This window comes from Mobula hypostoma, chromosome 1, assembly GCF_963921235.1.
Source record: "Mobula hypostoma chromosome 1, sMobHyp1.1, whole genome shotgun sequence".
Classification (NCBI taxonomy): domain Eukaryota; kingdom Metazoa; phylum Chordata; class Chondrichthyes; order Myliobatiformes; family Myliobatidae; genus Mobula; species Mobula hypostoma.
Genome location: NC_086097.1, coordinates 27648816 through 27673491, shown reverse-complemented (window position 1 = coordinate 27673491; position 24676 = coordinate 27648816). Strand labels below are relative to the sequence as shown.

The window sequence follows — 24676 nt, the reverse complement described above, 5'->3', positions numbered from 1 at the left end:
CGATAAATCTCCTGGACCAGATGGAATGCACCCTCGTGTTCTGAAGGAAGTAGCTGTGGAGATTGCGGAGGCATTACCGATGATCTTTCAAAAGTCGATAGATTCTGGCATGGTTCCGGAGGGCTGGAAGATTGCAAATGTCACTCCGCTATTTAAGAAGTGGGCAAGGAAGCAAAAAGGAAATTATAGACCTGTTAGTTTGACATCGGTGGTTGGGAAGTTGTTGGAGTCGATTGTCAAGGATGAGGTTACAGAGTACCTGGAGGCATATGACAAGATAGGCAGAACTCAGCATGGATTCCTTAAAGGAAAATCCTGCCTGACAAACCTATTACAATTTTTTGAGGAAATTACCAGTAGGCTAGACAAGGGAGATGCAGTGGATGTTGTATATTTGGATTTTCAGAAGGCCTTTGACAAGGTGCCACACATGAGGCTACTTAACAGGATAAGAGCCCATGGAATTACAGGAAAGTTACATACGTAGATAGAGCATTGGCTGATTGGCAGGAAACAGAGAGTGGGAATAAAGGGATCCTATTCTGGTTGGCTGCCGGTTACCAGTGGTGTTCCACAGGGATCAGTGTTGGGGCCGCTTCTTTTTACATTGTACATCAACAATTTGGATTATGGATTAGATGGCTTTGTGGCTAAGTTTGCTGACGATACGAAGATAGGTGGAGGGGCCGGTAGTGCTGAGGAAACGGAGAGTCTGCAGAGAGACTTGGATAGATTGGAAGAATGGGCAGAGAAGTGACAAATGAAGTACAATGTTGGAAAGTGTATGGTTATGCACTTTGGCAGAAAAAATAAACGGGCAGACTATTATTTAAATGGGGAAAGAATTCAAAGTTCTGAGATGCAACGGGACTTGGGAGTCCTCGTACAGGATTCCCTTAAAGTTAACCTCCAGGTTGAGTCAGTAGTGAAGAAGGCGAATGCAATGTTGGCATTCATTTCTAGAGGAATAGAGTATAGGAGCAGGGATGTGACGTTGAGGCTCTATAAGGCGCTGGTGAGACCTCACTTGGAGTACTGTGGGCAGTTTTGGTCTCCTTATTTAAGAAAGGATGTGCTGACGTTGGAGAGGGTACAGAGAAGATTCACTAGAATGATTCCGGGAATGAGAGGGTTAACATATGAGGAACGTTTGTCCGCTCTTGGACTGTATTCCTTGGAGTTTAGAAGAATGAGGGGAGACCTCATAGAAACATTTCAAATGTTAAAAGGCATGGACAGAGTGGATGTGGCAAAGTTGTTTCCCATGATGGGGGAGTCTAGTACGAGAGGGCATGACTTCAGGATTGAAGGGCGCCCTTTCAGAACAGAAATGCGAAAAAATTTTTTTAGTCAGAGGGTGATGAATCTATGGAATTTGTTGCCACAGGCAGCAGTGGAGGCCAAGTCATTGGGTGTCTTTAAGGCAGAGATTGATAGGTATCTGAGTAGCCAGGGCATCAAAGGTTATGGTGAGAAGGCGGGGCAGTGGGACTAAATAGGATAAAATGGATCAGCTCATGATAAAATGGCGGAGCAGACTCGATGGGCCGAATGGCCTACTTCTGCACCTTTGTCTTATGGTCTTATGGTCTAAAGTTTTTGGCACAAAGGCCTTCATTAATCATTGAATTGAGTACAGGAGTTGGGATGTTATCTTGAAATTGTATAAGACATTGGTGAGGCTTAATTTGGAGTATTGTGTGCAGTTTGAGTTATCTACCTACAGGAAAGATGTAAATAAGATATAAAATGTGGACACTCTCCCTACACCATCACAGCTGTACAAATGGGGGCTGAGAGAGGACCCTAACTGCAAGCTTTCTGGTCAGCAGGGTTCACTGGCACACATACTGTCAGGATGCAAAACAGCTTTAACATAAGGACGGTATAAGTGGTGCAACGACAAGGTCTTGCTGTGGAGCGGGAGGGGTGTAAAAAGAGACCAGTTGGCAGGAAGGCAAACAGGCAGTCATTTACATCAAGGAAGTAGCCACGTTAGTCATATCAAAGAGGCCTAAATCCAATCTGCTGCAAACTGCCAGGTGATGGGAGATGAAGGTTGATGTGGGGAGGAACTGCAGTACCCGGAGGTGGTGCAAATCACACTTCAACCAGACATTGTCCTGTCATCCACCGAAGACAAGAAAATCATCCTGGTGAAGCTCATAGTACCAAGGGAGGAAGGCTGCAAGGAGGCTCACAGGAGGAAGGCCCCGAAATACCAATCCTTAGTCCAGGAGTGCAAGGATGAAAGATGGCAGAAGTGGCTATTCCCTGTGGAGATCGGCTGTAGAGGCTTCCTGGCAAGGTCAGCATGGAGGTTTCTGTCTGCATGGGCCTTGATGAAAAGAGCAAGAACCAAGCAGCTCACAGGATAGAGGAGGAAGCAAAAAGAGCCTCTTGTTGGATATGGAGCAGGTGAGAGGAGTTGAGCTAGAAGTCAGGAGCAGATTGGCAGTGACTTGGCCACCATTGCTGAAGCGCCAGCTGGAGAGTGTAGTGGTTAAGGGTTGAAACACTCTTTGAAGGTTGGACACCACCTGATGACATCTGCCCCTGGCCAAAGGCGATGGTTACCTCATCAGGTAACTGAAAAGAGCAGCCAGGTGTATGACGCAAGCAAACAAGGATATTGCAAGGACTTGAGGACCTGAGTTATAGGGAAAGGTTGAGCAGGTTTGGACTTTATTCCCCGGAGCAGAGATAATTGAGGGGCGATTTGATAGAGGTATATAAAATTATGAAGATATAGATACAGTAAATACAAGCAGGATTTTTCTACTAAAGTTGGGTGATACTACAACTAGGGGTCATGGATTAAAGGTGAAAGGTGAAATGTTTAAGGGGAATATTGGGGGAATGTCTTCACTCAGAGAGTGGTGAGAGTGTGGAATGAGCTACCAGTGGAAGTGGTGAATGTGGGTACAATTTCAACATTTAAACAAAATTTGGATAGGTATATGGATGGGAGGGGTGTGGAAGGTTTATGGTCCAGATGCAGTCTATGGGAGTAGGCAGATTGATATTTGAGTGTGGACTAGAGGAGCTAAAGGGCCTGATTCTGTGCTGTCATGTTCTATGACTCTGTGACTCTTTTCAAGGACACCCAATACCTGCAGAGTGCTGGGTAAATTAACCTCTGAGGGTACACTGGCTGTCGGAGGAGGTGTTAGATGGTTTGCTTAGTAATCTGAGTTTTAGTAACACTACCCAACCACTGAAAAAGAAAAATGAAAAGGAAAAGATGAACGACAGTCAGTCAAAACATCTGTCTGTTCTCACCGTGACTGTGTGGGTTCCCACCAGGCACTCTGGTTTCCTCCCACATTTCAAAGGCCTACGGATTAGAAAGTTATGAGCATGCTATGTTGACAGCGGAAGAGTGATGGCGCGGGCTGCCCCAGCACAATCCTCGGACTTTGTTGATTGTTGATGCAAACGGCACGTTGCACTGTACGTTTCGATGTTTCAACGTACACATGATAAATAAAGCTAATCTTTAAAAATGTACAAAACTCAGTTCTTGCGACTGAAAGCTGATTTGCAGGTCATTTAATGGAGCTAGCTGTAGCTTTGAACGAAAAGAAATATGGCATTGAGGGGCAAAGAAGGTTTAATTTATTGTTAGGGATATTATTGCTAAACATTGATCAAACTGATTGAACAGGTGCTTGTAAGGGGGAGCTTAAACAAAAATAGGCAGATGGTAAAGGAGATGACTGAAAACATTTCAAATCACTTGCAGTGACACACAAAATGCTGGAGGTACTCAGCAGGTCAGCAGCATCTACGGAGGGAAAATGGACAATTGGTGTTTTTAGTCACAACCCTTCATCAGGACTGGAAAGAAAGAGGGAGATAGCGAGCATAAAAGGTGGGTGAAAGGGGTGGAGCAAGAGATGGTGGGTGAGAGGCGGATCCAGCTGAAAGTTGGCGGGGGGGGGTGATAGGCTGGTGAGGGTGGGAGAAAGAGGAAATGCTGGAAGAAGCTGGAAAGTGATAGGTCAAGATGACAAAGGGCTGAAGAAGATGGAATATGATAGTAAAGGTCATCGGACCATGGAGTGAGAGAAGGACATACAGAGGAGAAGCAGAGGGAGGAATGTATATGTGATGACACAGGTTGAGAGGGCTGGGGAGGGGAAAGAGAAGGGGTGATGGAGGCCAGTGGGATAAGGGGATAAAAGGTGGAGAGCGGAGAGTGGTTACCAGAAGTTGGAGATATCAGTGTTCGTGTCATCAGGTTGGGCTCTACCAAAGCTAAATATGAGGTGATGTTCCTCTCTCTAGTCTCAATTTGCCAGCAGAGAAGGTCATGATCAGACATGTCGATGTGGGAATGGCATATGGCATTACAATGGTTGGCAACTGGGAGATCTCATCTGTTACAGTGGATGGAGTAAAGGTGCTCGATATATTTCAAATCATATGCACGTTGTTTGTTATTTGTGGGAGTTTGCTACATGTGTATTGGTGCTAGTTTTTACGTTATGATAGTGACTGTGAATCAGAGTAATTTAAATTAGTAAATTAGTAAATCGGTTTATTATTGTCTCATGTACTGAGGCATAAGGAAATATTGTCTTGCATATTGTTCATACAGATCAATTCATTACAACGGTGAATTGAAGTTGTACAAGGTAAAATAATACCAGAATGCAGAATAAAGTATTGCAGTTGCTGAGAAAGTACATTGCAGGTAGACAATAAGGAGCAAAGTATATCAAGGTAGATTGTGAGGTCAAAGTCCACCTTGTCATACCAGGGAACCATTCAGTAGTCTTATAACAGTGGGATAAAAGCTGTCTTTGAGCCTGGTTGTATGTGCTTTCAGGCTTTTGTATTTTCTGCCTGATGGCAGAGGGGAGAAGAGAGAATGTCCTGATTGGGTGGGTCTTTTATTATTATGGGCTGTTTTACAAGAAGTATAGACAGAACCCTTAGAGAGGAGGCTGGTTTCCGTGATGTGCTGAGTTGTGTCCACAGCTTTGCAGTTTCTTAAGGTCACGTGCAGAGCCATACTAAGCCAGAATGCATCCAGATAGGATACTTTCTATGGTGTATCTATAAAATTGGTAACAGTCAAAGGGGTTGCCAGATCCTTTTAGATTCTTGAGGAAGCTGGGGAACTTCTTTGGTCATGGTGTCAACATGGTTAGACCGGGTCATGCTCGGGTGATGTACACTTTAGGAACAAGAATCTGTTAACCCTCTTGACTACAGCACCACTGATGTGGACAGGAGCCTGTGCACTGCCCCTCTTCCTGAAGTCAAAGCCAACTCTTCCACTTTACTGACATGGAGGGAAAAGTTGTCATCATGACCCCATGTCATTAGACTTTCTATCTCCTTCCTGTACTCTGATTCATCATTATTTGAGATATGGCCTACAACAGTAACATCAGCTGCAAACTTGTAGATAGGGCAGATCTATCCATAAGTGTATAGGAAGTAGAGTACAGGGTTAAGGACATTACCTTATGGAACACCAGTGCTGAGGATAATCATGACAGAGATATTAGAAACATAGAAAACCTACAGCACAATACAGGCCCTTCCGCCCACAAAGCTGTGCCGAACATGTCCCTACCTTAGAACTACCTAGGCTTTACCCATAGCCCTGTATTTTTCTAAGCTCCATGTAGCCATCCAGGAGTCTCTTAAAAGACCTTATCGTATCCGCCTCCAACACTGTCACCGGCAGCCCATTCCACGCACTCACCGTTCTCTGTGTAAAAAACTTACCCCTGACCTCTGTACTTATTTCCAAGCACTTTAAAACTATGCCCTCTCATGCCAGCCATTTCAGCCCTGGGGAAAAACCTCTGACTATCCACACGATCAATGCCTTTCAATATCTTGTACACCTCTATGAGGTCACCTCTCATCCTCCGTTGCTCCAAGGAGAAAAGGCCGAGTTCACTCAACCTATTCTCATAAGGCATGCTCCCCAATCCAGGCAACATCCTTGTAAATCTTCTCTGCACCCTTTTTGTGTTTTCCACGTCCTTCCTGTAGTGAGGCGGCCAGAAATGAGCACAGTACTCCAAGTGGGGTCTGACCAGGATCCCATATAGCTGCAACATTACCTCTCGGCTCTTAAACTCAATCCCGCGATTGATGAAGCCCAATGTACTGTATGCCTTCTTAACTACAGAGTCAACCTGTGTAGCAGCTTTGAGTGTCCTATGGACTCAGACCCCCAGATCCCTCTGATCCTCCACATTGCCAAGAGTCTTACCATTAATACTATATTCTCCCATCATATTTGACCTACCAGAATGAACCACTTCACACTTATCTGGGTCCATACTTACTGTTGCCCATATTTACTGATGGTGATCTGTTGGTCAGCTTAATTTTTAGTATGTCCTGAAAAAGAGATGTAAGAAGCTGTATATTTCCTTTAACCTTACTCATATTTTCCATCTGGCTTAGTGCTCATTTTCTTCTGAACATTGTTGAAGAAATGGGATATATTTTCGATGATAAAGCTGATAAATGGTTGTTGTTAACAATGTGCAGCCACGCCATGTTCATTAGTTAAGCACCATGTCTGACAACGATCATAACTTGTGTTACTGTGAGCACTACATGTTAACAATCAAATCTTGGGTCATGGCATTGAATTTATGGTGTGCATTGAACATAGACCGTATATACAGGCCCTTCGGCCCACAATGTTGTGCTGAACTTTTAACCTACTCTAAGGTCAATGTAATCCTTTCCTCCTAATATTCCTCCATTTTTCTATCATTCATGTGCCAATGTAAGAGTTTCTTAAATGCCCCTAATGTTTGTGCCTGTGACACCACCTCTGGCAGGGAGTTCCACATACCCACACTCTCCGACATCCCCCTTCTCTTTCCCCCAATCACATTAAAATTATGTCCCTTTGTATTTGCCATTTCCAGCCTGGGGGAGGAAGATCTCTGGCTGTCCACTCAATCAATGCCTCTCCTCATCTTGTACACTTCTACCAAATCACTCTCAACCTTTGCTCCAAAGAGAAAAACCCTAGTTCACTCATCCTCTCTTCATAAGGCATGCACTCTAGTCCAGGGAGCATCCTGGTAAATCTCCTCTGTGCTAAAGTAAGGGGTCCCAGCGCTGAGTCCATGGACCCCTTGCTTAATGGTATTGATTCACGGCATAAATAAGGTTTGGAACCCCTGCTCTAAAACTTCCATAACTTTCCTATAGTATGGTGACTAGAAATGAACACAATATCCCAAGTGTGGTCTAACCAGAGTTTTATAGTACTGCAACATTACCTTGCAGTAATTATTGTGATTCATATTCAGTCTAGTTTTTAAATTAGCACATCTGATTAAGCATTTTTCTCTTCTTTCGATAGGCCTGTGTCTGGAAAAACTGCTATCATCAGAATCATCACAAAGTGATCTTCAGCTTGATCCCGAACAAGAAATAATTACATGTTATGAGAAAGCTGGTGACATAGCGCTGCTTTATTTACAAGAAATCGAAAAGGTAAAAAGGAATTTACTGTTATTTCTGATAAAATGCATGCAATTAATTGCGAGGTGGCATGGTAGCATAGTGGTTAACACAATACTTATAGCGCTAGCGGTCAGGGTTCAATTTCCATGACTGTTTGTAAGGAGTGAGTACATTCTCTTCATCACTGTATGAGTTTTCTCCAGGTGCTCCAGTTTCCTCCCACGTTCCAAAAAGACATACAAATTTGGGTTAGTGAGTTATAGACATGCTACGTTGGCACCACTACATTGGCATGAATGGCGACACTTGTGGGCTGCCCCCAGACTAGAAGATCCCAAATGTATTGGTCATTGATGCAAACAATGCATTTCACTGTATGTTTCGATGTTTCAATGTATATGTGAGAGATAAAGATAATCATTAGATCTTTACAATCTTTATTTAAATGCTTCTTAAATTCTCTGTGAAATTTGATCACTGCCCCCCATAGTCCTTGTATCAGTATTTTCTAAAACTGCACTTTGCTCAGTCTAATCAATCACTTTGAATGTTCCAACCAGCTGCCATTTAGCTGTCCATTGCGATGGTCATCATGTTATTTATGTTATGTATCTTTGCAAGGCTCTGCACCTCCATTCTAATAACTTGCCACAAGAGCACCTTCGAGAGTTTCCTATCTGGCTGCATAATTGTGTGGTATGGAAGCTGCAGGGCATCAGATCACGAGACCTTATAGAAGGTACTAAAAACCACCGAGAAGGTCACTGGGGGTCACCCCACTACCATTCAACAATCTCTTTGATCGTTGTGGAAGATAGAAATAAAATTAGGCTCACAAACACAAAATAATCTACAGATGCTGTTGTCAAAGGAACACTCACAATGCGCTGGAGGAACTCAGCAGGTCAGTCAGCATCAGTTGAAAAGATTAGTCAGCATCAGTTGAAAAGATTAGTCGATGTTTTGGGCCGAAACCCTTCGTCAGGACTGAAGGAAGAACTTTGGGGAGGGTTTGAAGAATGCTGGTAGTTGAAAAAAACAGTAATTTGAAAGACAAAGGGGTGGGGGAGGGGAAGCAGGGAGGTGATTGGCAGGAGAACAATGCGCAGTAGTAGAAGGAGGCGGAACTATGAGGGAGGGGGAGGGAATTACTGGAAGTTGGAGAATTCTATGTTCATACCAAGGGGCTGGAGACTACCTAGACAGTATACGAGGTGTTGCTCCTCCAACCTGAGTTTAGCCTCATCGTGGCAGTAGAGGAGGTCATGTATGGACATATCTGAATGGGAATGGGAAGCAGAGTTGATGTGGGTGGCTACCGGGAGATCCTGTCTGTTGTGGCGGACGGAGTGGAGGTGCTCAACGAAGCGGTCTCCCATCTGCGTCGGGTTTCACCGATGTAGAGGAGGCCGCACCGGGAGCACCGGATGCAATAGATGACCCCAACAGATTCGCAAGTGAAGTGTTGCCTCACCTGGAAGGACTATTTGGGGCCCTGAATGGTGGCAAGAGAGGAGGTGTAGGGACAAGTCTACTGGAGACATAACCCGAAATGAACATGTACGACTAAAGTTATTCAGAACAAACTGCTGTTTTTCAACTTCATTCTTGATAAAGTATGACATTTGGGTATATTGAATATCACCGTAGAAAGTAAAAGATAAAAAGTATAAATCTAGGCGGACTTATATCACCTTACCATGTTATCCTTGTACTAACAAGTTAACCTTAAAACCCTGACCTGCAATGCTCAGAGTCAAATTGGCCCCTTAATTAACTAAATACAAGTGGAATGAATAACTTTCCAATAAAAGAATAACCAGAAAACTTCACACCGAGGACGTTAACTTGCCCGTGCCTGTCAGATTGCGCATACAGGCTGGTCTGAGCTCTTAATGCAGTTCCATCTCCTCCCGAGGGGCGTGTGGACTTTGCCCAGGGTCTTCTTCCATATCTCCCAGCACCGATGTTTTCAGAGCTTCTTTCGCTTCCTCTGCCGAGTTAAATGACATCTTCATGCCCTTGATATTCACTCTCAAAACCGCCGGGTATATGAGGAATGAGTCGATCTCCTTCTGTCAAAGCTTAGCACGGATCTCCTTGTATCCCTGCCATTCCTGCGTCGTGCCGGGGCCGTAGTCAGCGAAGAAATGCAGCTGGGTGCCGTCAGGGAGAGTAGGTTTGGCTTTCCTCGCGCCCTCCAGGATAGCCTGCTGGTCAGTGTACCGTAGAAGCCTAAAAACCATGGTCCGCGGTCTTGAGGTGTTGTTGGAAAAGATCCTATGTGCTCTATCAATCTCCAGTGGAGTGCTGTGGGAATTCTTGAGCGCTGGAATCCAATTAAGCAGCATCTCCTGGAGGTAACCTCTTGGATCGTCGCCCTCAGCGCCTTTCGGTAAATTGACCAGCCGCACATTGTTTCTCCTGGATCTGTCCTCCAAGTCGTTTAGCTTCTTCCATATCTTAGTCACCTCCGCGAGACAGGAGTTAGTAACTTGCTCATTCTTGCGTAAGCAAACCTGAATGTTGTCTATCTTAGACAATAGACAATAGGTGCAGGAGTAGCCCATTCAGCCCTTCAAGCCAGCACCACCATTCACTGTGATCATGGCTGATCATCCACAATCAGTACCCTTTTCCTGCCTTCTCCCCATATTCCATCACTCCGCTATCTTTAAGAGCTCTATCTAACTCTTTTTTGAAAGAATCCAGAGAATTGGCCTCCACTGCCTTCTGAGGCAGAGCATCCCACAGAACCACAACCCTCTGTGTGAAAAAGTTTTTCCTCAACTCCGTTCTAAATTGTCTACCCCATATTCTTAAACTGTGGCCTCTGGTTCTGGACTCACCCATCAGCGGGAACATGTTTCCTGCCTCTAACATGTCCAATCCCTTAATAATCTTATATGTTTCAATCAGAACCCCTCTCATCCTTCTAAATTCCAGTATATACAAGCCCAGTCGCTCCAATCTTTCAACATATGACAGTCCTGCCATCCCGGGAATTAACCTCATGAACCTAAGCTACACTACCTCAATAGCTGGAATGTCCTTCTTCAAATTTGGAGACCAAAACTGTACACAATACTCCAGGTGTGGTCTCACCAGAACCCTGTACAACTGCAGAAGGACCTCTTTGCTCCTATACTCAATTCCCCTTGTTATGAAGGCCAGCATGCCTTTAGCTTTCTTCACTGCCTGCTGTACCTGCATGCTTACTTTCAGTGACTGATGAACAAGGACACCTAGATCTCATTGTACTTCCCCTTTTCCTAACTTGACACCATTCAGATAGTAATCTGCCTTCCTGTTCTTACCACCAAAGTGGATAACCTCACATTTATCCACATTAACTTGCATCTGCCATGCATCTGCCCACTCACCCAACCTGTCCAAGTCACCCTGCATTCTCATAACATCCTCCTCACATTTCACACTGCCACCCAGCTTTGTGTCATCTGCATATTTGCTAATGTTACTTTTAATCCCTTGAAGACTGTTGAAGACTGTGCTAAATTTTTTAGCATGAATGTCCGCTTGCTCCTTTAATGACCAGAGAATGTTGCCATTCTCTGCCATATGCTTCTGTATGGGGTTGAGAGACTTTTCCAGCGACTCCTTTAGCATGTGGGCTACCTTTTCTTGCAGCGATTCCATCTCCGTTGCCATTGTTTGCTTAATTAGCATAGCTATTTCCTCGGATGAATCGCTAGCTTGGTGTCATCTGCTGGTATCTTGTTTCCTGGTTGAATTTGGATCTTTTTTTGAGGTCATGTCTTTAGTTAGATCTTTCTCCAACTCAACCTTATATAAGACCGTCTATGAGCCCTAAAGAACTTGAAAAAGGAGAGTTATATGTCAATGCTCAGTGCTGTGCTGCCATCTTGCCTCGTGCCTCACCAGAAGTCCACAATCCCCAATAGCTCTTGCAAACCTGCCCACAAGGATGTTGGACCCCCTTGGGTTTAGGTGCAACCCATTCTTTTTGTACAGGTCATACCTTCCCCAAAAGAGATCTTAATGATCCAGAAATGGTTTAGCACAGACTAGATGGGTTAAAGAGCCTGTTTATGTGCAGTACTTTTCTATGACTCTAAACCTGAAATCCTGCATCCTGCACAAATTGCTCAGCCACGTATCCATTTTCAATCCATTATCTTTCCTACTCACCTAGCTTCACCTATCACTTTCTAGCTATCCTCCCATCTTCTTATTTTGGTGTTTTCCCCCTTCCTTTCCCGTCCTGAAGAAGGGTCTGAGCCCAAAATGTCAATAGTTTATTCATTTACATCGATGCTACCTGACTTGCTGAGTTCCTCCAGCATTTTATGTGTATTGATCTGCCAAATCATCTCTTCAGAAAATATAGGGAGTTAGGTAGAAGGCTGACTCCCTTTTCCTACCTATGACCTGCTGAGTTCCTCCAGGATTTTGTGGGTGTTGCTCTGCATTTGCAGCATCTGCAGAATCTCTTGTGGTTATATATGGAATGAGTTATCAGCTATATTGCAGATTCAATAGTATCAAAGCCGTGGCCATAAATTCTGAAAACCCGTATCTAAATCTCTCCATATTTTGCCTCTCTTTAACCCCTTTTCACCGTGAAACTCATAGATATAGCTTTGGTCACTTGTTCATATATCCCTTTGTGTAACTCAATCCATTGAAATGAAGGGAGAAGTAATCTAAAGGAAAATCATATGGGAATAAAAGAACGCCTTGATGCTTCAAACAACTATTGGGTCTCTAAAGCTTGAGGGAACCATTTCATTCACTATTGTTGTGTAAGCTGTTTGAAAGGATTTAACAATTTCTCTCAAGTGCTACTCCCCATTTAAGATATTGAGCACTTCCCTTATTTATTCATGCTCCTCAGCAAGGAGAATGACCCTGGAGTCCCTATTTCACTGTGATTCAGTGAAACAGTGTGCACTGTAATAAGATTGTGCTCTTGGCATGATGCCCACTGTTCAAAGTCAGAAGTCAAAATAAATTCATTATCAAAGTACATATATATCACCATATACCAACTTATGATTCATTTTCTTGGAGGCACTTATAGGAAAATAAAGAAATACAATAAGATTTATAAAAAAGACTATGTATAAACAAAGAATGACAATCAATTTGCAAAAGAAGACAAATTGTGTAAAATAAATAAATGATACTGAAAATGTAAGTTGCAGACTCCTTGAAAGTGTGTCTATAGGTTGTGAAGTTAGTAGGTTGTTCATTAAGATAAATGAAGTTATCCATATTGGTTCAGGAAGCTGGTGTTTGAAGGATAATAACTTTTCCTGCACATGGTAGAGTGGGATTGTATTGTTGAATCAGGTTTGTGGGTCTGGCCCGCGAGACAGAAAACACTGACCGCCAATAAGTATATTAATCAGTTATTTACAAATAGTAAAAATTTGACCAAACAGTCATGTTCCCCAAGTTACAGAAACCTACTTAGTTAAAAGCGCACACAAAGCATACCTTCACAATGGTTATGTACATCGCTTGCCTTAAGCAAAGGAAGGGAGAGCAAGTCCCTTTCATGTGCTATTTCATACTAGGAATATCTGAAACTGGACTCCAAGCAACTAACTAATGGGAAAAGGAGCTGCAGTTTCTAAACTAACCAGTCACGACAAAACAACTTTTGATGACCAGAATAAACCACGGCCCCCACAGGACCCTCCACCTCTTGAAAGTTGCGAACGTGATGATCTAACCCTCAGACGAGTATGACTCCCATGAACTCCCTAAGTTACATATAAAACACAGGAATACAATAGCCAATACTGGAAACCCAGTAGTCACCCTGTATGCTACAGTGGTCCACCAGCCCCACCCCAGAGTGTAATAGCTAATGAGATGGTCCCCCACTTAATCTTATACACTGACTCTCAGATGTGATCAACCAAGTGAGTGATGTTCAGCTACCCATCAGGAATGTAGGTGCAGCATTTTTAACCAGTAAAGTACAAGTGCCACCTTCCTTTGTGAGCAGGTAATCTAAGGCCGTCGAAATCAGTTCCTGATACAGTCAGGCCACTGTGTGGGAACCATGGGTAAGTCTAGGAACTGCATGTCCAGTAAGTTCCATTCAGCACCCAGAGAGTGCCCACCTTCACAACACCATTTGGCATAGGCACAGCCACCTCAGGAGACTGTTCCTGCTCACACTTGCCATCTACCTTGCACCTTCAATCAACATACCACCTACACCAACACTCTGTCAGGTGGGGAAATCACTTTAAGAGTCAGTACCTTCCAGTTAAACAAATGGTATGTAGGGTAATACCAGCTGTTAAGGCACTTGCTCCACAGTGGCTATTGAGGCTCAAGTCCCTTAAGGCTGTTACCATACTCTGGGTTGAGGTTGGCTTGAATAGACTACCCCCTTTGAGCTCCCCCAAAATGGAATGCCAAAACCCAAAAAGCCAGATAATTTCCCCCAACAGTCTTTTCCCTTGTCAAAAGGATCAATATCGGTGGCATCCCTTCAGCAATATAGTAAGAAGTCCTCATACCAAATCAGCAATCTGACGCGTTGGTCCGATGTGGACATTCAAACACATCCCTAAGAATGTATCACAGGATCTCCCACCACAAGTCAGCATCCACCACTTTGCCATTCTGTAATGCAGGGAGATATAAGTGCACTTGCTCCTGGGTCTTTAGAAAACACATAATAACCCCACTGGAATTGCTCCCCAAATGCTTATGTCCCTCTGAAATATCCGAGGGAATAAAGTTGCCAAAATTTCTACCCCATCAACTCAAATTTTATATGGCCAATATGAAATGTGATTCATCCCTAAAACCAATTGCATGGGGAAATAAGTAACAAAGTAACAAATTAAGACACAATAAATGTAAAACAGATTTTAAAAAACAAGAAACAAATTAACTGACTAAACAAATATATGAAACAAAGTAACAGATTACAACACAAAACATAAAACCCAGCCTGTACTCCTCCTCTTTAAAACTTGGTATGAAACTGCAGAAGCTCAAAATAGACAGTTAATTTCTCACAGAGAAATAACACACTTATCAGAGAACATCTGAGAAGGAAAAAGCACCTGTGCAGGGCCCAACACATTCAGAGTTTCTTAAAGACAAAATCCTCTCATAAATACACAAGCGCGCACACACACACACACACACACACACACACACACACACACACACAGATGTGTGTGGCCACTCCTCACATTCCTCTGCATTCAAGTCATTCATACTCTATTTGCAGGGAAGAGGGATGCAAGTTGAATGACCCCCTTCCTACAGCAATGAGGTGCAAATATGCTAACCACCTGCCTCCCCGCCATATCTCTCTGCTGGGGAAGGTCAGACAATGTCTCCAGTGCGGGTAATAGGGAATCCTGAATGGAATGTGAGGATTACATTACTGATATTTTTATAACCATTTCCGACTCCTCCCTCCCCTTTCTCGATCTCTGTCTATATCTCTGGAGACAGCTTATAAACCCACCGACTCTCACAACTACCTGGACTATACCTCTTCCTATGCTGTTACTTGGGCCATCTCCTTCTCTCAATTCCTCTATCTGTGCCACGTCTGCTGTCTGGATGAGGCTTTTCATTCCAGAACTAAGAAGATGCCCTCCTTCTTCAAAGAAAGGGTCTTCCCTTCCTCCACTGCCCTCAACCGCATCTTTTCCATTTCACGCACATCTGCCCTCATTCCATCCTCCTGCTACCCCACAAGGGAAAGGGTTCCTCTTGTCCTCACCTGCCACCCAATCAGCCTCCGAGTCTGGCACATAATTCTTCTTAACTTCCACTATCTCCAACTGGATCTCACCACCAAACACATCTTTCCCTCCACCCCACTTTCTGCTTTCCACAAAGTTTGCTCCCTATGCAACTCCCTTGTCCATTTATCCCTCCTCACTGATTTCCCTCCTGACACTTATTCTTGCAAGCAGATCATGTGCTACGCCTGTCCCTACACTTCCTCCCTCATTACTATTCAGAGCTCCAAACAGTCCTTCCAGGTGAGGCGACACTTAATCTGTGAGTCTGTCGGGGTCATCTACTGTATTCAGTACTCCCAGTGTGGCCTCCTGTGTATTGGTGAGAGCTGATGTAGATCGGGAGACCACTTTGCCAAGCACCTAAGCTCCGTCTGGCAGAAAAATCGGGATCTCCCAGTGGCCACCCTTTTTAATTCCATTTCCCATTCCCATTCCGACTTGTCCATCCATGGCCTCCGCTACTGCCACAATGAGGCCACAGTCAGTTTGAAGGAGCAACTTCTATTCCGCCTGGGTAGCTTCCAAGCTGATGACATGAACATTAATTTCTTGAACTTCCGGTAATGCCCCCTCCTCCACTATTCCCCATTCTCATTTCCCTCTCTCACGTTATCTCCTTACCTGCCCATCACCTTCCTCTAGTGCTCCTCTCCTTCACTTTCTTCCATGGCCTTCTGTCCTCTCCTTCAGATACTCCCTTCTCCAGCCCTTTATGCCTGTCATAAATAGACTTTCCAGCTCTTTACTTCACCTCGCCCGGTTTCACCTGTCACCTACCACCTTGTATTTCTTCTTCCCCTCCCCCAACCTTCTTACTCTGATTTAATAACTTTTTTCTCCAGTCCTGATGAAAGGTCTCAGCCTGAAACATTTCTGTAGATGCTGCCTGACCTGCTGAGTTCCTCCAGCGTTTTGTGTGTGTTGCTTGGAATTTGAGGAATCTGGCAGAGGACAAATGGAACCCTTATCTGCAGAGAGCTTGAAGAATGGCCCTTCGCCCTCAACAGGCTCCCTCTCTTGCTTCTCCTGACAGTACTTCCTCCACATTGCAGAGAGGGTGGGTGTGAGAACCCCATACACCTGCTCCTCAGGACCCCAGCTTTGAGCAATGCTAAAAACATTTATTTACGGGGATATGCGGGATCCCCCACTCCCCACCTGCTTATCCAACTTCCGTACCTGACTAGGTGCACGCTCTTCTATGTACTCTCGTGATTGAATCTCTGTACTTATAGGGTGCCCAACAGCTGCTGCTATTAAAATCAGACCCACTCCTTTTATTGGAAAAGCCATGCCGTAACCACATGTCCTATCATTAGAGAAGTTAATTCAATATCCTCTGACAGGATGCCACTATTGCAGTATAATTCTGTGATAAGAGCACACTAGTGAAGAACTTTAGTGCCCCCTCTACTGTGCTTCATTACACATGGGGTTTTAAATTCCATTCCGTAAGAGAATGATATTTATGTTTAACTTCTGTCGTTAACCGATCCCATAGTGATGCATTATGCTTGGGGGAAACAAGCAGTGTTCTCAGAACGTTATTGATTGCTAGCTGGACAGTAGAGTTCCTAAGGCACCCATCTCTCCATTAGATAGGCTCACGCCAATGCCTCCCTCATCCCATATCCTCAAATATCATATGTCCACAAACTCCCCAGCCTTTTGTCTGTACCTATCCCCTAAACTTGCTAATTCCTTAGTGGAGAATTCTCTGACCTCTGTTGTCTCGAAGAGGCCCATTACACCATCCCTCACACATTCCGAGCCTCCTCTTCCTTGCCGTTCTGAGAGGAAGAAGCCCTGCGTCGATATCCCCCATGATGGGTTTGGGAATGAGTGATCACTGGCCTGGCCCGTACTGATTCAGACATGTAACAGAGAGGGCGATCATTTCAAGGATTAAACTGAGGGCTGCACGCTACACTCTATTCCTCATTTTCATCATCCAGCCAGACATCCGCATCCTCCAGCCCCATAGTATGATTATTGCTCTGTCTCATCATGGCTCGAATCTTATCAGGGTCATGCTGCCAACCAGCTTGGTGCACAGTGTGTAAGTGCTGTAGCTTCATTATCAGACAAGCTATCCCTATATTCTTACCTTCTAGCTTTGCAGCCCTTCTCTGAGCCATCAATAGTGATTATGTCTGGATAATATAGAGCTGACTGAGATCTTCCTATTCACTCAAGACTCGCTATCATTTTATATCGCTGCAGACAGCCAGAAAGCATCCCGCCAGCTATCTTTTCTCCTGGGAAAACCTAACAATTTAAGTATGGAAACAATGTGGTGTCTCATTTCAACCTTGGCATGTCTAACTGGCCTGACCAATTCCATACAAAATGTTGGAGGAACTCAGCAGGCTTCAAGGGTTTTGGCCCAAGACATAGACTGTACTCTTTTCCTAGATGCTGCCTGGTCTGCTGAGTTACTCCAGCATTTTGTGTGTGTTGCTCACATTTCCAGCATCTGCAGATTTTCCCTTGTTTGTTACAGACATTCCATAACCCATCAGTAGGTTGGCAAGACTTCCAAAGCCCACACTACTATCTGTCCAACCTGGGATTCTGCATCTCTCATATCGGCCGGGGGTGGGGGTGGGGAGTCCACTGTTTTAAATGAAAGCCCGGTTTCCTTGATCTGTGTAAGTCTAGGGAATACACACTCTGGTCCCACCAAACCTGTGAAAGACCATTATGTTAGCAGTGAAATCTTTCCCAGAGTGTTATATAAAGAAATACATTTCTCCTCAAAAAGCCATACCCTGCTCGCAATGCCAAGATGTAATGTTGAATCAGGTTTGCAGGTCTGGCAAGTGAGACAGAAGACACTGTCTGTGAATTAGCATATTAATCATTGATTTACAAACAGTAAAAATTTGACCAAACATTCAAGTTCCCCAAGTTACAGAAACGGTAAAGTTGAATATTCAACCAACATACTGAGTTAAAAATACGCGCAAAGCATACCTTCCAAATAGTTATTGCATGGCTTGTCCTAAACAAAAGAGGAAAGAGCAAGCCCCTTCCACATGCTATTTTATACCTGGGATATTTGAAACAAGACACCAGGCAGCTCTCCAAGGGGAAAACCAGCTGCAGTTTCTAAACTAATGAATCACGACAAAGCGACTTTCAACAATCGAAGTAAGCCATGTTCCCCACAGGACAGGGTCCTGAGACTCCTATACCTCCTGCCTGATAGTAATAGCAAAAAGAGAGCAGAACGTGGATGGTGGGTGTCCATAAGACCATAAGATAAGGAGCAGAAGTAGGCCATTCGGCGTATCGAGTCTGCTCCACCATTCAATCATGGGCTGATCCAATTCTCCCAGTCATCCCCACTCCCCTGCCTTCTCCCCATACCCTTTGATGCCCTGGCCAATCAAGAACCTATCTATCTCTGCCTTAAATAAACCCAATGACTTGGCTTCCACTGCTGCTTGTGGCAATAAATTCCACAGATTTACCACCCTCTGACTAATGTAATTTCTCCGCATCTCAGTTCTAAATGGAAGCCCTTCAATCCTGAAGTCGTGCCCTGTTGTCCTAGACTCCCCTACCATGGGAAATAACTTTGCCATATCTAATCTGTTCAGGCCTTTTAACATTCAGAATGTTTCTATGAGATCCTCTTCCCCCCCCCCCATTCTCCTGAACTCCAGGGAATACAGCCCAAGAGCTACCAGATGTTCCTCATCCGGTAACCCTTTCATTGCTGGAATGATTTTCATGAATCTTCTCCAATGTCAGTATATCCTTTCTAAAATAAGGAGCCCAAAACTGCACACAATACTCCAAGTACGGTCTCACAAGTGCCTTATAGAGCCTGGAGGTTAACCTTTAGGGCATCCTGCACAAGGACTCCCAAGTCCCTTTGCATCTCTGCATTTTGAATTCTCTCCCCATCTAAATAATAGTCTCCCTGTTTATTTCTTCCACCAAAGTGTATGACCATACACTTTCCCACATTGTATTTCATTTGTCACTTCTTTGCCCACTGCCCTGAACTATCAAAGTCTCTCTGCAGCCTCTCTGTTTCCTCAGCAGTACCCGCTCCTCCACCTATCTTTGTATCATCGGCAAATTTAACCACAAATCCGTTAATCCCATAGTCCAAATCATTGATGTACATCATAAAAAGCAGCGGTCCTAACACCGACCCCTGTGAAACTCCACTGGTAACCGGCAGCCAGCCAGAATAGGATCCCTTTTATTCCCAATCTCTGTTTTCTGCTAAGCAGCCTCATGCGTGGCACCTTGTCAAGGGTCTTCTGAAAATCCAAGTACATCACATCTACTGCATTTCCTTTGTCTACCCTGCTTGTAATTTCTCAAAAAATTGCAGTAGGTTAGTCGGGCAGAATTTTCCTTTCAGGAAACCATGCTGGCTTTGGCCTATCTTGTCATGTGCCTCCAGGTACTCTGTAAGCTCATCCCTAACAGTCAATTCCAACAACTTCCCAACCACTGATGTCAGGCTAACAGCGTCAGCCTCTGACGCTCCAGAGAAAACAGTCCAAGTTTATCCAGCCGCTTGTAATAGCACATGCCCTCTGCAACCTGGTAAACCTCTTCTGCACCCTCTCCAGTGCCTCAATGTCCTTTCCATAGGGGGGCAACCGGAACTGTGTGCAATAGTCCATTTGTGGCTCAACCAGATTTTATAAAGTTGCAATATCCCTCCTGATTTTTGAACTCAATGCTTCAAAGAATAGAAGATCGCATTCCATAAGCCTTCTTAATCACCCTGTTGACCTGCGTAGCCACTTTCAAGGAGTAATGAACTGGATCACAAGATCTCTTTGCTCAGCAACACTGTTACTGGCTCCTTGCATTTACCCTCTAAGGTGCAACACCTCGCATTTAGAACATAGAATATAGAAATTTCCAGCACATTACAGTCTCTTCAGCCTACAATGTTGTGCCAACCATGTAATCTACTCTAGAAACTGCCTAGAATTTCCCTAGCGCCTAGCCTTCTATTTTTCTAAGCTCCATGTACCAATCTAAGAGGCTTTTAAAAGACCCTATTGTATCCACTTCACCAACGGCCGCTGGCAGTGCATTCCGCGCACCCGCCACTCTGTGTGAAATACTTACCCCTGACATCCCCTTGGTACCTATTTCCAAGCACCTTAAAACTATGCCCCCTCATGTTAGCCATTTCAGCCCTGGGGAAAAGTGTCTGGGTATCCACACGATCAATGCCCCTCATCATTTTAAACACCTCTATCAGGTCATCTCTCATCCTCTGTTGCTCCAAGGGGAAAAGGCCAACTACACTGAACCTATTCTTAAAAGGTACTCTCTCCAATCCAGGCAACATCCTTGTAAATCTCCTCTGCACCCTCTCTGTAATACTGTATCCGTATCCTTCCTGTGGTGAGTCGAGCAGAAATGAACACAGTACTCCAAGTGGAGTCTGACCAAGGTCTTATATAGCTGTAACATTACCTCACGACTCTTGAACTCAATCCCACAACTGATGAATGCCAACACACCATATGCCTTCTTAACAACACTATCAATCTGCTCAGCAGCTTTGAGTGTCCTGTCAACACGGCCCCCAAGATCTCTCAGATCCTCCACACTGCCAAGTCTTGCCATTTATATTATATTCTGCCTTCAAATTGGACCTACCAAAATGAACCACTTCACACTTATGTGGGTTGGTCCATCTGCCACTTCTCAGCCCAGTTCTGCATCCTATCGATGTCCCACTGAAACCTCTGACAACCCTTCAGACTATCCACAACACCCCCAACCTTTATGGCATCAGCAAACTTACTAACCCACCCTAATTCTCCTTCATCCAGGTCATTTATAAAAATCACAAAGAGGAGTGGTCCCAGAACAGATCCCTATTTATCTGGGTTAAACTCCATTTGCCGTTTCTCAGCGCAGATTTGCAACTGATCTATACCGTACTGTATTCTTTGCCAGTCTACTACACTATCCACAGCTCCACCAGTCTCGGCATAACTCTACTAACTCACCAATCTATATTTTCATTCAGGACATTTATATACAGTATATTTAGTATATTTATATACTATTTATAGATTTTCATCTCAAGTACAAACGTTTGTAAGTCCCTGCAACTACTACCCTGTGTCTTCTATGCACAAGCCAGTTCTGAATTCAAACAGACATTTCACTACGGATCCCCATGCATCTTAATCTTCTGGATTAGCCTCCCATGAGGGACTTTTTCAAACAGCTTACTAAAATCCATGTGGACAACAACCACTGCCCTACTCTCATCAATCTCTCTTGTCACCTTGTCAAAAAACTCAATCAAGTTGGTAAGGCACGGCCTGCCCCGCACAAAGCCATGCTGGCTCTCCCTGATTAGGCCATGAGTTTCTAAATGCTCAATATATCCTATCCCTCAGAATTTTCTCCAGCAACTTCCCAACAACTGACGTGAGATTCGCTGGTCTGTAGTTCTCAGGATTAAATAGAGGTACAACAATAGCCACTCGCCAGTTCTCTAGGACCTTGCTTGTGGCTAGAGAGGGTAAAAGAAAAATACTTGTTAAGGGCCTAGCAATCTCATCTCTTACCTCTTTCAACAACCTGGGGAAAATTCCATCAGGACTTGGGGAGTTATCCACCTTTCCTTAGTAAATACTGAAGCAAAGTACTCATTAAGTACCTCACTCACATTCTCTGCGTCCAAGCAAATGTTCTTCCCTTTATCCTTGAGTGGTCTCACCCTCTCCCTAGTTATCCTTGTGCTCTTGATGTACGTATAGAGTGCCTTGTGATTCACCTTAATCCTACTTGCCAAGGACTTTTCATGGGCCCTCCTACCTTTCCTAATCCCCTTCTTTAGTTCTTTTCTGGTGTCTTTATACTTCGTATGCTTCGTTTGATCTTACATTTGAAGCTTTACATTATTTTTCTTTTTCTTCTTGACTAAACTTATCACCTCTCTGGATGTCCAATGTTCTCTTATCTTCCCATCCCCATCCTTCCTTCTAGCAAGAGCATACCTTTCCTGTACTCTGTGCAATTGATCTTTAAACACCCTCCACAAGTCTGATGTGGACATCAGAAAAAAGGTGTTCCCAATTAATACTTCTTAGTTTCTACTTAATGTCCTTGTAATTTACCCTACTCCAATTTAACTTGGACCATACCTATCCAAGTATATAGCTACACACATCAAAGTTGCTGGTGAACACAGCAGGCCAGAGGTGCAGTCGATGTTTCAGGCAGAGACCCTTCATCAGGAGTCCTGACGAAGGGTCTCGGCCTGAAACGTCGACTGCACCTCTTCCTAGAGATGCTGCCTGGCCTGCTGCGTTCACCAGCAACTTTGATGTGTGTTGCTTGAATTTCCAGCATCTGCAGAATTCCTGTTGTTTGCAAGTATATAGCTATCCTGAAAGTAAAGGAGTTGTGGTCAGTGTTCACCCACTGAAACGTCAGTCACCTGGCCAAGTTCATTACCCAACACCAGGTCCAGTACAGCCCCAGCTCTGGTTGGACCAGCCACATATTGATTTAAGAAACCTTCCAGGATACACTTAATATATTCAGCCCCATCTAAACCCCTTACACTAAGAAGGTCCCAGTTTAGATTAGGGAAGTAGAAATCCCCCATGACAACAACCCTATTATTTTGTCACATTTTTAAAATCTGATTACATATCTGTTCCTCAATGTCCCAGTGGCTATTAGGGGGTCTGTAGTGCAATCCCATCAGTGTGGTTGCACCCATCCTATTCCCGAGTTTCACCCAAATGGACTCAGTGTCTGAACCCTCCATTATGTCTCTGAGTATAGCTGTGATATTGTCCCTGATTAGTAGTGCAACTCCACACCCTCTTTTTACCTCCTCCTCTATCTTTTCTGAAACTTCAAAAACCTGGTACGTTAATCACCCTTTCCTTCCACTCGCAACCAAGTTTCAGTAATCACTGTTCCATGCTCTAAGTTCATCACTCTTACCCATAGTACACCTAGCATTAAAATAAACACACTTAAAGCTATCTGGCCCATCATTCCTGTTATTTTGACTTTGCCTTTCAATACCTCTGGTCTAATCCTTCCCTTATTGATTTGGGGCTCCAGTTCCCAGCCCCCTGCAAAGCTAGTTTATACTCTCTCAAGTAGCTTCAGCAAACCTCGCAGCCAGGATATATATGCATTTATATTTTTTCCTTATTGGAATCTATATACTACTAAAACTCTCGTGCTCTGTCTGTCTGTTTGTGACCTCCAATTAGCGCAAATGGTGCATTACAGCGGCACTTTTTTTGGCTAAATCAAATTAAAATGCGCTAACTTACAGAATGCAGGCAAAGTTCAGGGTTATATATTCATATAAAATTGCTCATTTGCCAAAAATCAACACGCTAGCTTTCACCTGAGACCGGATCAGCCATCATGGAAATCGGGACGCGACAGCCCGACGCATGTGCACAGCCAGCCTCAGCAGCGACACCTACCGGAACAAAAGGGCAGGGCAGCTCTATTTCGAGGGGTCACATTCTGCTAATCACCATCAGCATGTGCAGGATTGGGACAGATCTAACTGCCACCCATCAATAAGAGATAATTAAATCTTATTGTAATGACATACTTCGAGACACCCATAAAACCCTTTGCTACAGTCAGAGGACAGCGGTGACTATATCACGTCCATTTAGGAGGGCGCCAACCACATCATCAAGAATAATCAGCATCCTTTGGTGTTAGTGCTTCGTATCTTCTATCTAGCATTAGGGTAAAAAAAAATTGGTCAGCCTAATTATGCTGCTTGGAAAGAGAAGGGGGACATTATGGTCAAGAGATGACACCAAACGTCGTCGGGAAGCGGCAAAGAGAGGGAGAGAACAAGAATCGGATGAGGCCAGGGCCGTACGACTCCAGGATCAAAGAGTCAGGACAAAAAAAGATGAGAGAAGAAGAGACAGAGGAGGAGAGGCATGCACGTCTCCAGGATCAGAGACAAAGAACAAACAGCAGGAGAGATGAAGAGATGGGGGATGAAAGGACTGCATGTCTGCAGAATGACAACGAGAGGCACGAGGGTAGCAGATAAACCAGAAATGATGCCATCAAAAGTGTCCTTCGTTAAATGAGGAGGAGCTATATTTGCTTTGCTACACGTTGTTCTTCTTTAATAAACTGAGGTTTTCTACTTCAGTTTCCAAAGCAAAGCGATACCAATAGCATTCAGGAAAATTTAATGCACATTCTGGTCACATCAGACTGCGCTACCCTTCTCTCAAAGGGTGCCCCAGCGGGTCACCCCATTGTCTAGTTTATATTATATTTTTGCATTACACCATATTGCTGCCACAGAACAACAAATTTCATGACATATGTCAGCAATAATATACCTGATTCTGATATATTGGACAATATATATGAAGTATTCCATGTGGGAACAGTTTCCATATTCCCATTCCATGCAG

General features: G+C 44.1%; 1 protein-coding gene across 2 annotated transcripts in view; it reads left to right on the top strand.

Annotated features, from left to right (window-relative positions):
- ttc7b (tetratricopeptide repeat domain 7B) overlaps positions 1-24676 on the top strand; it is a 477499-nt gene that overhangs the window by 109623 nt on the left and 343200 nt on the right. For both annotated transcript variants that reach the window (XM_063045085.1, XM_063045092.1), the window contains exon 4: positions 7358-7491. In XM_063045085.1, the coding sequence (XP_062901155.1) occupies positions 7358-7491 (134 nt within the window). The remainder of the gene's footprint in view (positions 1-7357; positions 7492-24676) is intronic.